Source organism: Chelonia mydas, chromosome 2, assembly GCF_015237465.2.
Source record: "Chelonia mydas isolate rCheMyd1 chromosome 2, rCheMyd1.pri.v2, whole genome shotgun sequence".
Lineage (NCBI taxonomy): Eukaryota > Metazoa > Chordata > Testudines > Cheloniidae > Chelonia > Chelonia mydas.
This window is the reverse complement of record NC_057850.1, coordinates 210,755,875-210,772,565: the sequence shown is the minus strand read 5'-3', so window position 1 is coordinate 210,772,565 and position 16,691 is coordinate 210,755,875. Positions and strand designations below refer to the sequence as shown.

The 16,691-nt window shown below is 42.0% G+C and overlaps 1 protein-coding gene across 2 annotated transcripts in view; it reads left to right on the top strand.

The window, feature by feature from the left end:
- The window catches only part of PHF14 (PHD finger protein 14), a 298,225-nt gene extending 292,487 nt beyond the window's left edge, over positions 1-5,738 (top strand). For both annotated transcript variants that reach the window (XM_037890608.1, XM_027827236.2), the window contains one exon: positions 5,558-5,738. In XM_037890608.1, coding sequence (XP_037746536.1) covers positions 5,558-5,632 — 75 coding nt within the window. In that variant the 3' untranslated portion in view covers positions 5,633-5,738. The remainder of the gene's footprint in view (positions 1-5,557) is intronic.
- Positions 5,739-16,691: the final 10,953 nt, after the last annotated feature.

Genomic DNA, 16,691 nt, shown 5'->3' with positions numbered 1-16,691 from the left:
CTGAAGTGGAACTCCTAGGTGTGGGTGGGATTACAATCTTGGAATAGAGCATTAGCTCTAGAACCTGTTCTCTCTTACAAGCCACCAGAACCTGCGTTAAAGGATATTTTAGGAGACTATTGCAAGACATTTGTTCACATGAGCTTTTTCAGAATTTGGACCTGTTGTTATCAGTAGGTGAAAATGGTAGAAACTAGGGTGAATTTGATCTTTGCCATCTATTAATAACAATTACATCAATCTTTTTATATATGAACCCTAATATGAGAATATTCCATCTCAAGCTTTTCTAAAGCCTGTACAGTTTAAAAATCTATTAGAATATACTAGGCTATAAGCAGGATGGTTAAAATAAGCAAAAGGAAAATAGTAGAAATGTGAATCACTAATGCTAGTTATGAGGATAAATTTTGTGATGGCAGAGCATCTGTCCATTGGAAACTAGCATGTGACCATTTACCAGAAGCCACTAAATAGCCACCAATGGTATGAACGTTGTTTGCCAACCTGGACTGGTTTTGAATGAGCTGTAGCTCATGAAAGCTTATGCTCAAATAAATTGGTTAGTCTCTAAGGTGCCACAAGTACTCCTTTTCTTTTTGCGAATACAGACTAACACGGCTGCTACTCTGAAACCTTAAAAATAAAAGACTTTCTATTGGGTAATTATTGTTGCCACCTAAGATTTGCCCTGCAAAAATGCCTCTTCACTGTCTCTCATGAGAAAACTCAGTCTTGCTAGTGTAGAACAGTTGGTGTGTTCCAATTGTTGGTGAGTGAACCCTATATATATGCACTCCATATAGTGTGGGTTCCTTAATGATGAGAAGCTGTATAACTGTTGGTGGTAATTAGTAAAGCAAATACATTAAACATGTTTAATCTTCAGTCTATTCAGCATCACTCCTTGATAATTAGGCTAAATAGTCCACTTAGCTGAAAATTCAAATATTGTGAATGACTTTAGAAACCACAACCAGTTAAATACTCTGTATATAATAAAAAATCTTCCTGAAGTACAAGAAATCGTGTTTTCAAAAATTGCATGGAAACTATAATTTTACTGTAATAGCCAGTTAACAAACTGAAGGGATAGTGGGACCTGCCAGGTCAGGGGATTGTTAATATATCTGGAATGTTGGTCCAGATCCATTCCAAGTAACCTGGCAATCACATATAACTTCCAAATTAATAGGAATGCACATCACAAAAATTGCTATCGCAGTTGACATTAATTAGCACCCATGTCAGTCTCAGCAGAGAGGCCATGGACTGAATGAATATGGAATTAACTACCTTCTAGAGGTGGTCCCTCTAGGTTAAAGTTAAAGCACTTTGTGGAGAAATAAAGGGGAGCTGGCACAAAGCAGCTTAATTTGTTCCAGTGATGCTAAAAACTCACTAAAAATTCATATCATTTTTACCTTTACCATTTGTACTTGCACAAAGTGAATTTTTCACAACTTCTTGTTTGCCCCTGGAGATAATAAAAATCCCCTGATACCTATCCCTCCCTTGGGTCTCAGAGAGAATGTCAAGTGAGGTTACCCTCTTCTTTCCCTGTAGTTCCTGCCTGTAAGCCTCTGTCTGCTTCTTCGTTAGATGTGCAGGAGCTCAGAAGTAGGATCACAGGAGGAGTGTGTGGTGAAGAGTTGGGAGAGGGTATGTCAGGGCAGGAGTAAGTGTTGGGGAGAGTGGGAGTTGGGTGCTGGCAGCCAGGAAAGGATAAAGAATAAGGGAGACAGGTTGTTTGGGGGTGAAAGTCACATGCACTAGAAAAATGGTGAACCTTTGGACAATTCTTTAAAAATTTACAAATATGTGATGCAACTACAGATGAGTCACCCAGAAATGAAACATCTTGCTTGTCTGCCTAGAAGAACTCAGAGAGCTTCTACTAAACTTTGTTTTTTAATTCCCCACGATTTATTGTCTTCAGCACTCATGCAGACAACACATTTTACACGTTAGCTCAAGACTCATAGTCATCATGTGACCATGGGCTTCTCCACGTTTGTTTCTAGTCCCAGGCTATCCTTTATCTTCAGCATGAGGTTAAACCTTGGAAGTGTCTTGGGCACACCATTCCCTGCTTAAAACAGAAGGGGATACTTCTTTCATAATTGCGTCAAATCAAGCAAACTATAGTAATTCATCTCCAGAAGCTGATTCCAGAGGCTGTAGTGGCAAAGTAGCCCACACACAAGACCAAATAATTAATAACAAAGAGGAGCATTACCGGATAATTGAAACTGTTGTCAAGATAGCCCTAAAACAGTTATTTGCTCATAACACCACAACAGATCACTGTGTTTCTCCAATGAACTAAATCAAATGAACCAGGAGGGTGCACACATCCTATCCACGAACAGTCTTCTTCATCTGAACCATTATGTGACGTCTCACAAGGGTCAGCCAGTGGCAGCTCATGAGTTTTTTGACAACTGAAGCATAAATCACAAAATAGTTATTTACACACACACACACAGCAGATATAATGTAGTAGCTATTAAAAGCTTACCTTATTTATAGCGAAGAAACAGCAGGCAGACCTGGGAGCCACCACTGCTGTCCGAACTGGTATGGGGCTTGGTGGCAGCTTCTCATGCACATACATGGGGCCTGCCCTGTGGGGTAGAACCAGCCCTAGGCATAAGCAGACTAAGCCATTGCCAAAGGCCCCGAGCAGCTCAAGGGGGCCCCCTATTCATTATTAGTATGTGTGGTGTGGGGGAGCCAAAAATATTCCTGCTTATGGCCCACATTGGCCAAGCACCGGCAGGGCAATGGTGGAGGTGTAGGGCTCAGACCCCATCCCTAGGGTTGCCACCTTTCTAATTGCTGGTCACCCCCAAGACCCTGCCCCTCTACCTCTTCCCTTGAGGCCCTGCCCCCTTCTCCGCCTATTCCCCCCAAGGCCCAGCCCCCATCTCTTACTCCTCTCTAGCCCATCCCCCGTCACTCCCTGAATCATCTAGAGGAGCCTGCTTGCAAGTAGGAGGTGATCCTGGCTGAGCAGGAGCTGGCACGGGTTAATGACCCAGTACCTCCCTCCGCTCTGCAGTAACTGGACTCTTGGTTTGGGACCCAGGTTCCTGAAAACTGGGCACCTGGCAACCCTAAATGGCACCCAAACACAGAAGACAAAAACTGGGTAAAACCTACCCAGTCCCTCCCCCCACCCCATCCCGCAGAAAAAACCCTGCAGCCTGGGCCTCGCTGCTACAATTCTGCCATGGCCTCATCAAGTGGTAGTTACCACAGCAATGCCCTTATAAAGTGACTCCTGGGTCTGGTAAATTGCCATGGTAACGAGGCAGCTTCTTGGAGCACTATTAGCTATACCAAGAGTTGATCCTCACACAGCACTGTGTTCTCCAAACTTTCTAGTGTTGCGTTTCACTGCTGGAGAGAATGAGTTGTGACATTTTAATCAAATCACAATTTGTCCTTAAATCTGTATCTATCTATCAACTACATAAAAAAGAATATGCAAAATGTATTCGGTAGCTTTTGGGAATTCTTTATTAGGCTGCGCCTCACTTGCCTGGGCTGACGAGGTGCCTCTGAGCTCAGAACACATCCCTTCTCAGCAATATCTATATGAGACTTCTAAGAACATAAGAACGGCCATACTGGGTCAGACCAAAGGCCCATCTAGCCCAGTATCCTGTCTTCCAACGGTGGCCAATGCCAGGTGCCCCAGAGAGAATGAATAGAACAAGTAATCATCAAGTGATCCGTCCCCTGTCTCCAATTCGCAGCTTCTGGCAAACAGAGGCTAGGGACACCATCCCTGCCCATCCTGGCTAATAGCCATTGATGGACCTTTCCTCCATGAATTTATCTAGTTCTTTTTTTTAACCCTGTTATAGTCTTGGCCTTCACAACATGCTCTGTGAAGGAGTTCCACATGTTGACTGTGTGTTGTGTGAAAAATCTCATGGTACCTCAATCTCTCTGAGATTGAGGCACCATGGACTCCATTCCCACCAGGATGGAAATTACTTGGCAAAAATAGCTCATGAAAGTGAATGTATTTGCATTTGGTCCTTAGTAAGCAATGTAAATCAAAATGTTTCTTTCAAGGTGTGTGTGTGTGGGAGGGAGATTTATGTGCAGAGTGTATTATGTACTTTCTAAATAGAACAGCTAACTCTGCAAATGTATGTTATGTATAGTGAAATGCATGGCCATATTTACTTAGCTAGGTAGTTTCCATTGATACTCTATTTATCTGTATTATGGGCCCCATTACCGTAGTATTTGAGCACCTCAGAATATTTAATATTTTTATGCTCAACAAACCAGTGAATTAGGAAAGTGCTATTATTTCTATTTTACAGATGGGGAACTGAAGCACTGAGAGACAAAGTGACTTTTCCAAGGTCACGCAGGTAGCCTGCGGCAGAACAGGAAACAACCTAGGTCTCTTGTACCTAGGCTAGGATTCCAACCATTACACAATCCTCCCTCTGTGTAGCAGTGGTTGTCTACCGTTGATCCCTGGCAATGGGTTTTCATGTAAACCAGAACACTTTATATCACCACATTTCAGTGTAATTTGTTTATTTGTTTGTTTTTTTATTGAGACTGAGTAAGATTTCTTGTTTTGTAAAACAAAATGCAAACAGTTTGAAGATAGGACAATCTGTACTGTGAATGTGTTTGCAGGACTGTTTCTGTTGAGATGTCCCATGAAATATTTTTTTAAGGTGCCAAAATTTATACTTTGGAGGTCAACATTTCGTATTGGACACAAGATACTATTCATTCCTATGGAAGCAGGCATTATGATGTCACTTCATTTATTCAATATGCTCCAAAGGAGCTCAGAGTGAATTATGAGCCCTACTCCTGGAGTTGAAGCTGTAGAATATTGTAAGCATGCTGCTGCCTGACATGCTCATGTTTCCTATTTTAGACCTGACTGATCTTCAGATAACATATGGTGGTACAAGTAATTGGAAAATTGGCAGACCTGTCAAGAAAATATGCTAGATGGGACAAAAATACGATGCTGCAGCACATAAAGTGTCTCTGAAGTTAAATTTATTGTCTTTTATCAAATGGTGAAGTAAACGTATCTGGTCTAAAAAAAAATGAAACATTTTTCAATGGCAGATGCTATTCAAAAGTAATTTCTAGGACAGTGAAGAAAGTTCTTGCATTTTAAAAGCAATTTCATGGAAACCTCCGGTCAAGAACCAAGGGGAGGTATGGAATAGTATCCACTACAAAAGTTTAAATATCATCAAATTTCACCTTTTATGTTTTAGAGGTTTCTTTCTTTGTGTAATGAGTCTCAAAGCTAAATTAGTTGATGCTGCAGGTAAAAAAATTCTATTTAACTTTTGATTAAGATCACATTTCTAATCATTAAAATTGTGTACTTATTGTAACGTCAGGGTTTATCAGTCATGTAAAAGAGTCTCAAAGAAAGGTATGGACAGGTTTGTTTCTATATGTGTTTGGTTTTTTTTGAACATACGAACAGCTCTGCAGAATGTATGTCCCTTCAGCAACTCCAGTAATGGTTTTTTATTTTGTTTTATAGGAAGATGAAAATGAAGCTAAGGAAGAAAATCCATCCCAAGACCTGAACATGGAACAGAAAAATTCAAAAAAATAGAAGATTGCTGTCATGTTTGAAATATTTGCAAGTTGTGTAACAGCAGTTAAAGTTTCTCATTGTAAAATTTACAGAACATTCTCAATAAAGTCATTGAAAATTAAAATTCATGCTGCACTGAGGAATTGTGTAAGTGGCTCTTGGCGACGTTTATGATTATATTAAAATGTTGAGTTTTCAAGACTGGTACAGAATACCTGTAAAAATATAAAAGCTTTTAGAAATATATGCATAAGGGCAATGTGATCCTCTTTACTGATAACATTTGCTACTCAAACTTGTCAAACTTTTTCAATGTACCAAGCAGTGCACATCCTGAAAGGGCAGTAATAATTCAAAATCATTCAGGTATCCCTGAGCATAGATGCATAGTTCTTTGCATTTGACACTTAAGCATTTGGATAAATGCATGACTAATTAAATTGGTATCTAAACTTTTCTTCTTACAAGCCACTGAAGTAAAACTTAAATATTAAGATAAGCATGGTTTTCAAGGCATCTCCTAAAAGAATGTTCCTATGCAGACAATTTTATCTGCTTGTATGTCAAGCCATTTGAAATGTTTTATACTGCATTATTACTTTCCTCAATGTAAACTCTGTCTCCCTCAGGTGATCAGTGTCTTTGATAATATTGAGGTTTCCCCATTATTTCCCATTTCATCTACACATCAAATTTTAATCCCTCTGTCACAGTCCTTCTAATCGAAAAGGATTAGATAAACTTCTTGCTTTACTATTGCTCCTTAACTGAGCAGCAAGAACTCCAGAACACTTCCTTTACCAAGGTTAAGCATGTTGCTTTAAGATTTTTTGGTCCATGCTGGCTAATGAAAGACTAGTATGGGAAATCCAAATGTAGGTTTCCTGCAAAGCAGTATGGAGCATTACAAATGAACCACATGAATTCGACACAAAGATATGAGTAATACTCATTGAAGAGAATGGGAATTACTCATAAACGTCTGTGGGAGAATCCAACCTTAGGTTGACCTTTTCACTTTTCTACTACCTTGCACTTTCACTGGTATGCTGCATATTCCTTAATATACCATATTGTTGGTGCTAATTTACTTTTTCCCTCATGCATGAAAATTTTATCCATTTCAGGAATATTTTCAAATGTTCTTAGATGAAGGAAAAAATACTCAAAGAATATCCAGTAATATCCAGCAGGTTCCCTGCTGATCTGCAGGAGGTTCAAATCTGTGTACTGTTGGACACATTTCAACCATAAAGTGTAACTATAATAAACTCCATTTTTTTAAAAAAAAAGAAAACTTTTATATAAACTATTAAATTTGAGATCATGTCTCCCAGCCCCAGCCTCTACTTCCTGATTTGAAATGGGCTGGGAGAATGGCATTATCTGATCTATCTAGCCAGTCTTTTTTATATAGTGTCTCTCGCCATCGTATTGAATTGCTGATAACTGCACAAACTGGCTCCCGGGAGAAGCAGCCGATGACGCCTGAGCAACAGCCAGGTTTGAGGCGTGGTTGGAGACATAAATATAAAGCTTAAGAGGGGAGACAGACTGTGCTGGGGGATATTCAAGAGAAGCAGGGTGTTCTGTAGCTGAAATTGTAGAGGGAGAGGCAGTTATTGGCAATGGGACAGACCTTTAAGAGAGAGCCATTTCTCCAACGCTGCTCTCTACAAGTGGCTGAAATATATCAGCCACCATACGTTTCTGCAGCCCACTGTCTACCACAATTCTGGATGTCTGGTTTGCTCCCTTCCACTCTGCAGCTCATCGAGGTGGATCAATGTTTTGGAGCTGCATGCTCTGGCCACACCCCCACTGCTATTACGTGCCACCAGATTTTCTGTCTCTGTGGCAGCAGGCAGTTGGCGGTTTGATTGTTTCTGCCTTCATTTCTTCACTTCTTTAAGTTTTTACCCCATTTTTCAGGCAGTTTTCTTTTCAGCTTCCTCCTCCTCCCTATGTTGGTTAACACTCCTGCAGTTTAACCCACCACGAGCTTCTGCTGCAATGTCTCCCTGCCAGGTTATCTGCCCCTAAACAGGCATGGCAAAGCAGCCAACAAAGCATTGGGTCAAATCAAGCAGTGTCCTATTTGTGAGGCAGCCTCCCCAGGCATGGCAGATGGTGAGTTATACTAAGTCAGCTGACCCTAGTTCTGTTAACACCCAGGGCCACAAGACAGAAAGGCGTGTAGGGCTCCCTTTCCACCAAAGCAGCTGCAACTCCAATGTGGGAAAATGGACCAGGAAGCCTAGTGCATCGCAGGCGAGACTCCAAAGGCGAGGCAGACCTCAGGCAGTCAACTTAGGGTCTGAGTCCCAATAGTCCCCCTCAGCCCAAGTCTTGAAATGGGTCCTGTATGTCCTGGAGAAAGAAGCAGGGCTCCTAATCAGCCCCCTCCCTCCCAGTTTGACCTGGAGAGCTCATGACAGTGAATTCTCCCCCCCGTCACCCGCCACAGGGGCAATGGAACCCAGCAGGGGAGGATTCAGAGACAGATTTCTCAAGAGGGCTTCAGGCCCTAATGAAGGCATGCTGCAAAAGGTCTCACCAAGGCTGAAGCACAGTTTCTGTGCTCCCAAAGCATGGGAAAGAGCTAGAAAATCAAAGAAGGCAAAAAAGGGAAAGAAAAAACAGAAAATCCAGAAGATATGAGTCCTCCTCCTCCTCCCCTTGCCTCTCCTCCACTGAGGAAGGTGAGTTGTCAGACTTTGAATCAAAACAGGACTTGGGGAAAAAATAGAACAGAGGGTTTTTAACCCCTGAAGAATTTCAGACTGTGCAGTAAGGTTGTCTCCATGATTCAAATTCAACCTGAACAGGCTCCTGAGAGTAAGTCTCAAAGTAAATTTGTCTCACCAAAATCTTCTCCTGTGGCTGTGATATCCATTCACTCCTCCTTTGAGGAAGTGCTTAAGAATTAATGGAACACACATGATATGAGCAAGCATATTAACAAGAGCAACCTCAGGCACTATAACATTCAGGAACCAAAGGGGTCTATTGTTGAAGTATCAAGGGTCGATGCCGCTATAGTGTCCTTTGTGAGGGATATGGTTATTCCCTCAGAGTGGGAGTTGTACCCTAAAGATCCTATGGGTAGAATGGTAGAAGCCATTCTCAAAAAGGACTTTGAGGCTTTCTCTGCCATTTTCAGGGCATCCCTAACAGCTATCTACTTTGCAAGAGCATCTATCTCCTGGCTGGAAGATTTCAGAGCCCTTAAGGACAGACTTTGGTTCCATTTTAAAGAATGTCTGCCTAGCAACAGCATTTGTAGCTGATGCCTCAATGGATGCAATAAGGTTCTCAACCCGAGCCCTGGCTTCCAGATCAGTAGCCAGGCACCACCTATGGCTCTGACCTGAAAGATGGATACGCACTCTAAACAGGTCCTGTGCTTGGCCAAGCTTACAGGCTCCCTCCTTTTTGGAGAAAAGTTGGATAAGGTGGATAATGCTGCAAAATTCAAAAAGTCTTTCCCCTTACCATGAAGTGCCCTCATGGGAGAATATAGGTCAGCCTTCAGACAGCGGCACTTCTTTCTGCCTTTGTCTTCACAGAAGTACCAGTGAAGGGACAACAGGTTCTCCAAAGGAAAACAGTGGAATCCAGGTTAAGCGGGAAAGTCCAAAGGGCACGCAAACCCCCACCCACAATCCACTTTATGACAAAGATCTCATAGGCCTCCACCTAGAACTGAAGCTAGGGGACAGAATTTCCCACTTCCTAGAGCAGTGGTTTTCATTGACCACAGACAAGTAGGCCAAGGAGGTAGGGAGCCTGGGATATTCCCTTGGATGCAGGCTCCACTCCATCTATTCTGCATCCAGTCTTCCAATGACCCTGTAAAGTGCTGTTTGATCCAGAATGAAATATCTTATTTTCCGGATTCTACTCCATCTTCATTGTGCAGAAGCACATGGGGAGGGCGGGGGGGGGGGGGGTATCAGAAAGCCATTCTTAGACTCAAAAGGCTCAACAAAAGGATGAAGAAAATGAAGTTTTGAATGCAGACTGTGGCCTCTACAGTGTCATCCCTGTCCCGAGGGGACTTCTTGATTTCAGTGGATCTGTTGGCTGCATACCTCTCCCCCAGACCATGCCACCCACAGCCTTGCAAGGTTTGCCTGTTGCCTATTATCAGTACCCAACACTCCCATTTGGCTTTTCCTGGACGATATCCTGATCAGAGCTCCATCACAGTCATCAGCTCACAGAGCCCTGTCTGGAACATTGAATCTCTTGTAGGCTCATGGTTTCATCATCAATATCAAGAAAAGTTCCTTGATTCTGTCCACCAGAGTAACTCACCTGGGGGCAGAAATAGACATCTAGGATCTTACCATCTTGCTCCAGAGCTGCAGGAGGCTTGCCATAGTACTATGCTTGCAACTACTTGGCCTCCTGGTGTCATGTATAGGGATCACTCAATGAGCAGCCCAGTCACACATCAGAGCCCTTCAAGCCTTCATCCTAAAGGTCTGGGACCACTCCCCAGAATGCATGAAAGATCAAGTACAGGTTCCAACACAGGCACTCAACTTCCCATACTGATGGTCAGCCCACAACAATATCCACAATATCCACAGCATGTCTGTCTGCCTTCCAGATCCTCTAGTTCTCACAACTGACACCACAAATTCACCTCACTGGCTCATCCCAGAATGTTATAGCCAGTCCTCTACATAGATCAATCACACAGGAGGAGAGAGTGGCGTGACCATTTTTTTTTTGTGTCAACCCCAAAATGTTAAGGCCAGTTCTGGCTGCTTGAAACTTGAAGGAGTCTGGGAGGAGGGGCAGGAGTTTCCTGGCAAAGAACCTGAATAGCTTCACGCTGAACCTGAGTACCCAGATGACTTCTGAGAAAAGGTGAGCAGAGAGAATGATGCCAACTTAGGGAGTATGGAGAGGATCTTAATACAGTTGTAGTGGCCAATGGAAAGTAGAGCAGGGTTGCTTGCTGGAATGGGATTTGAGCCCCTTCAAGATGCCTATGATGAGTTTATCTATTCTCAATGCAATTGAGTGAGTATTGTCCCTGTCCTGAAAAATAATCTACTTCCACACAGTCCCACAGAAATTGATGGGACTGTTTTTGAGGGGATAGTCTGTGCTAGCCTATACTTGTTGTTAGCATAATGAAAGGTTATATTTCACGTGAACCCCCAATTTTTGCTTGAAAATGTTACTTGGCTCTCAAACATGTGGTTCAGAGGCTGAGGGGGTATGGATTTTCATAAGCTATTGAAACCTTGTGACATATGAAATGTAGATGAGCAGAAGGAGTGTGTTTCTATATCTTTTCAATTACATTTTCTAAAATATACTAAAGTGTAATTAAATAAACAAGACTTTCAGTAACTGCTTTCACCAAAAACCCACACAATACTTATCAACAATTAAGTCCACTGCAGAATATAAATAATTAGGTTTGATACCAGATAAAAATCAAACCAAAGAGTTACAAAATTATTCAATTTCAAAAATAGTAACACATCAGAAATACGAGATGTCAGCTACAAAGAAAATAATCAACTGGGTCTAAGTGGAAATATAGCAAATATGAGTAGGAATGTAGGTCAAAAATCAATCCTAGTTTTCACCCAGTGACAACCTCTTCCAAGAAAATGGAAGGGAGCCACAAAAAAACCCATTTTTTTCACTATATAGAAAATCCTTTGTCTGTTACACATAAAACAAAAATATAGAGACAACTATTGGAACATATAAGTTTTATTCCTGGTGCCAATAATTTCAACTCTCAGACTGATTAAGCATCACGGGCTGTCCTGATTGATGTGTACCTACCTTAGGACTCTTAAGGATAAAATACTTTTACACATCCAAAATTCTTGCCTGAGATGGGGTTTCCCTATGTCTTTGCGCCCATCTAAATGAGGCCTTCTTCGTAAGTTGGACGTGGCTTAGTCATCAGGACTAAAGCCTTTTGGGTGTCCTTTCCACCTTTGTTTGACACACACATTCGATCAAGCTGACTGTGAGAGAGCCATGCCTAAATGGCTGTCAAATTGCATTTCTCAGTGTTACTCCTTATCAGGCCTAAGCCTTCAACTGCTTGTTCAAATCACTATGGCTTGGACTGAGTGTCTCAGCATGAAGTCTAGGTTTGGCTTGTTTCTGTGTGTCATTCTATACCAGTGGTTCTCAAACTTCTGTACTGGTGATCCCTTTCACATAGCAAGCCTCTGAGTGTGACCCCCCCCCTTATAAATTAAAAACACGTTTTAATATATTTAACACCATTATAAATGCTGGAGGCAAAGCAGGGTTTGGGATGGAGGTTGACAGCTCGTGACCCCCCCATGTAATAACGTTGCGACCCGCTGAGAGATCCCGACCCCCAGTTTGAGAACAACTGTTCTATACATACTGGAAATACATCCACAAAAGAAAGGCTTTGACTATGCTGAAGGGCTAGCTCTGGAGGAGGGAGGAGCAGAAGAGACCTAAGCTGCTTTTTATATATCTGTAGCTATGTACAGTATGTTTATATATGTCTAGATCTATCTACCTGTCTAGTTTGCCTAATGTGTCCTGCTTATTTCTATTCAATCTTATTTGTATGCTGCAATTGCATTTCAGAATAAATATTATATGTTGCTCTGAAATTCTGGATACAGGACAGAACTTTTCCACACTCCCCCCAGCACCTCTTTGCACAAGACAGTGAGGTGGTGTTATCCTGTTGCGAATTGCCCAATTCTCCTGTTCCTTTGCTATTTTGGGGTGGTTTTTAGGATAGCTATGCTTTTCCTGCTTGAGAGGGAGCTGTCACACGCGTCATATTAAAGCAGACTTGCTGCACTCTGTGCTATTTATACTGAATATTTGTTATTTGCGCCTCCATGTTTGCAACTTTTGATATTACTTAGCAATTTCAAAGATGTCTGTAGAACTTTTTCGACACCAAAACTGGGAGCTCCATTATACATGATTTCTCTAACTTTGGAGAAAAGTAAATTTTTTACCCAATTACTGTAATTCATGTTCTCAGTGGCTAATGAGAACAGATTCCCCACTCTATGTCCATGAAGAGCTGAGGAATTTGGTTATGTCTATTTTAGCATTTATCTGAGGGAAGTGATTGTTATAGGCAATTCCTGCCTTTGATACTTCGTGAGCACTCAGGTACGCGCCGCTCACTCATGTAGAACGTTCAAGAGTTGGAACTTTGAAATATTGGAGTTCTGCTGGTCACGTACAGCGTGCAGCTTCCCATGCTCTGGAAAGTACATTGTATGTTTCATTCCTAGGCATTCATGCAGAGTTGCTTATACTTTCTCCCCATCTACTAGACCCTTGTATCAATATACTTAATGAACAGGTAGTAAGTGTGTGTTAGCAGACTTCTCAGGATAAAATGCCTGGCATGTGTACCAAAAATTCACACCCGTATAGATATATAATAACAACCAGCTCTTATATAGTGATTTTCATCCATAGATCTCAAAGCACTTTATAAAGGAGGTAAGCATCACTGTTCCCATTTTACAGATGAGGAAATTGAGGTACGTGCTCAATATCATACAGCACGCCAGTGCCAGAGATGGGAATACCCTTTCTTTAGAATATTTAAATCATCTTATAGAATTTAATAGCTAATTGCATTTTTCATAGAATTCTATAGGAATTAAAAACTCTAAGAACAGACTTTAAATTGCTTGGGACTTATCATAAAGGTTGAAAAGATTATACAATTAAATCTATGCACTTATATTTATTTTACTGTGCATCTAAGTTATTCATTATAATTATATTATAAACATAGAGTTAAAATGCTTATGTCTGGATAATACCGATATTCTAGTTTTAACGTTAACTGTAAAATTCCTTTTATGCGCTAACTAAACAGATTAAAGCCATTAACAGTTCCTTTTACAGTACTGTTACAGTAGTTGGTATTTTGTCTGTAGCTCCACAATCACTGAGATTTTACATGTGTCTAAGAGTGCTGTGCAGATCATTTAAATCCAGACCTTTTTTGGTCTATTAATCTCAATGCATGTGTAACTTCTTGATCATTAAGATGATAATGTAAAGTATACTGAGATGTTTGCCATCTTGCTGTTAATTTCCTGGAATGTGATATTAGTATATTAGATGTATATTGCTCACTTGTGGTTTTCCTTCTGAATAGTTATGGATACCAGTGCATTATCTCTCATAACGATGGTGTCAGGAGTTTGAAATATAGATTTACACATCCTTGAAATAATTTTTCTTTTCTGCTAGTTCTAAAGTGTTTTTATACTTTAAAACGTTCCACAAATAATAACTCTGCCGAGGCAACAATGCTTTTAAATGATCCACAAATAATATATCTGCTGAGGCAACTTAATATTTATGCACATACAGCTTTAGAGGAAAAAACACACAGGGGCACAAACATCAATTAATTGCTGCCTCTGTCTTCTGTGCTGTTGGTTACTGCAATCCTATAAGATACCTGCCAGTTGGTTGTTCACTCTGCATCAGGCTGAGGAGACTAACTCTTCCTGACATTAGGCTGAATAGGTTTCACTCTATGAAAAGTGAAGGTTGATTAGAAACTGACTCTATTTCACATGACCTAAAGAAAACAATTTTTACATAGCAATGAATGAGCAAGTTCTATCACCTATACAAGACTATAGTGTGCAATCATTGCAGGTAATAAATGTTTCCCCATGGTGAGTTCAATGTGGATTCTATGGCTATGTTATCGGGGAAAAGGAAGTAAAACGCTAAAGGCAACAGCATGAAAATGCATGCAACTATGGCATAATTCTGATTTGTTTTAGAAGAACTATTAATTTCCTTGTTACAAAGCCAAGTAAGAGCAACCCTTTAAAACTATTGAACCATGAAAGCCATTTCCTTAAGGGTTTTAAATTTGGGAACAGACTCATGAAATTTATCGCTTTGATGAGATATTCTTTGCCTGCAGTCAAATTGAGAGCCAGATCATTGGTTTCCCAGCATGACACCTATGTATTCTGGTGTGCTCCAGATATCATTAGGCTCATAATAACACAGCTATCATTACATTAATGTCTGAAAGGTTCACTTTTGACGCTTGGTTTAAGTCTTTCATTTATACCTACAGCATACTAAATAGCTGCACGAAAAGAAAAGACATACGGTACCTATATTCTGCTGTGCTTCTGTAATTTAACAGAATACAATAGTTTTATGCCCGATCAATTTTTTTTCCCAAATCACATTGCTTTCAAAAAATGGTTATAGTAAGTACCAATAAATGAACTAGCAGGATATTGTGAGTACAGCAGCAGGTGACAACACAGTGACAACAGTTTTTTTCTGATTCACGCACAAAGGACAATGGTGTACATTGGCTGCAAATTGGTTTAATAATTGTGATTTTTTTTTACTTACTATTTAAAGTTTGTGTGCTATGTCCAGAACTATTACAGTGACTAATGAAGCTGACTGTGTTAGCTGTTTCACTGTCTCAAGCCTTTCATATAAATGAATGCGTACTTTAATGTTTTACCGAAACATCACTCATGATATACCATATCACGAAATAATTAAAGTAACCAATTAATTTTCATAACTCTCAAATCTATGTATAGCTATATATGTACGCATAAATGCATTCTCCCTGGGAGCAAAAAACCCACACTCCCTTAACAACACTTCTTTCCTGATTATTGCGAGTTAGTTAACTTTCAGTTTCCATACTAATGCCAGTTGCTGTGCTGTAAAGTGATTTGGCCTTGGAAGAATTTCACTGTGCTTTCTTTGTCTTAAACATCAGATAAGTGCATGGGGTGAAGAAAAAAAAAAAGCCTTTTTAGACACTCATTTATTCCCAGAATGTTTCCTGCCCTGCTCTCAAGCCAGCATAATCCTGATAATAAGCGGTACTTCTAACCACCCTTTCTCTAACCCACATTGATCATCTCAATGCTCATTTAATTGCTAAGGAACCTCTTTAACTAAACCCTAGTAACAGGTTTCAGAGTAGCAGCCGTGTTAGTCTATATTCACAAAAAGAAAAGGAGGACTTGTGGCACCTTAGAGACTAACCAATTTATTTGAGCATAAGCTTTCGTGAGCTACAGCTCACTTCATCGGATGCATTCAGTGGAAAATACAGTGGGGAGATTTATATACATAGAGAACATGAAACAATGGGTGTTACCATACACACTGCAACCAGAGTGATCACTTAAGGTGAGCTATTGCCAGCAGGAGAGCAGGTGGGGGGGAACCTTTTGTAGTGATAATCAAGGTGGGCCAGTGTCAACTGCTGGAAATGGCCCACCTTGATTATCACTTGGCGCCTTTCCAAGGGGAAAATTTGGTGGGTGCAGAGCACCCACCGGCAGCTCCCCAACCCTCTCCCGGCCCCAGCTCACCTTCGCTCCGCCTCCGCCTGCTCCCCTGAACGCGCTGCCCCGCTCTGCTTCTCTGCCCCCAATGCTTCCTGTGAATCAGCTGTTCATGCGGGAAGCTGGGACAGGCTGAGAAGCAGACCACGACTTCCCGCTCAGGCCCAGGGAGGCAGAGGTGAGCTGGGGCGGGGGGGGGGGGTCGCAAGGAGGGCCGCCCGCGCCGCAGCAGGTAACCGGGGAGGGGCGCAGGGGAAACGCTCCCCCCCCAGCTCACCTCCGCCACCCTCGGCCTGAGTGTGAAGCTGCCGCCTGCTTCTCAGCCCTCCCAGGCTTCCCGCCGAACAGCTGATTTGCGGGAAGCCGGGGGAGGGGGGCGGAGAAGCAGAGCGGGGCGGCGCGTTCAGCGGAGGACGCGGAGGCGGAGAGGAGGTGAGCTGGGGCCAGGTGCGGGGTGGGGAGCTGCCGGTGGGTTCTCTGCACCCACCAAATTTTCCCCGTGGGTGCTCCAGCCCCGGAGCACCCAGGGAGTCGGCCCCTAAGGCGCCACTTTTGATGTGATCAGTGGGGGGAGCAGCCGCTCCTCCTGTCCTCCCCCCCCCAGCTACGCTTCCCTGCCCCTAGGAGCCAGAGGGACCTGCCGGATGCTTCCTGGGAGCTGCCCCAGGTAAGCACCTCTGGGACTCCCCACCTTGCCCCCTGGCAGG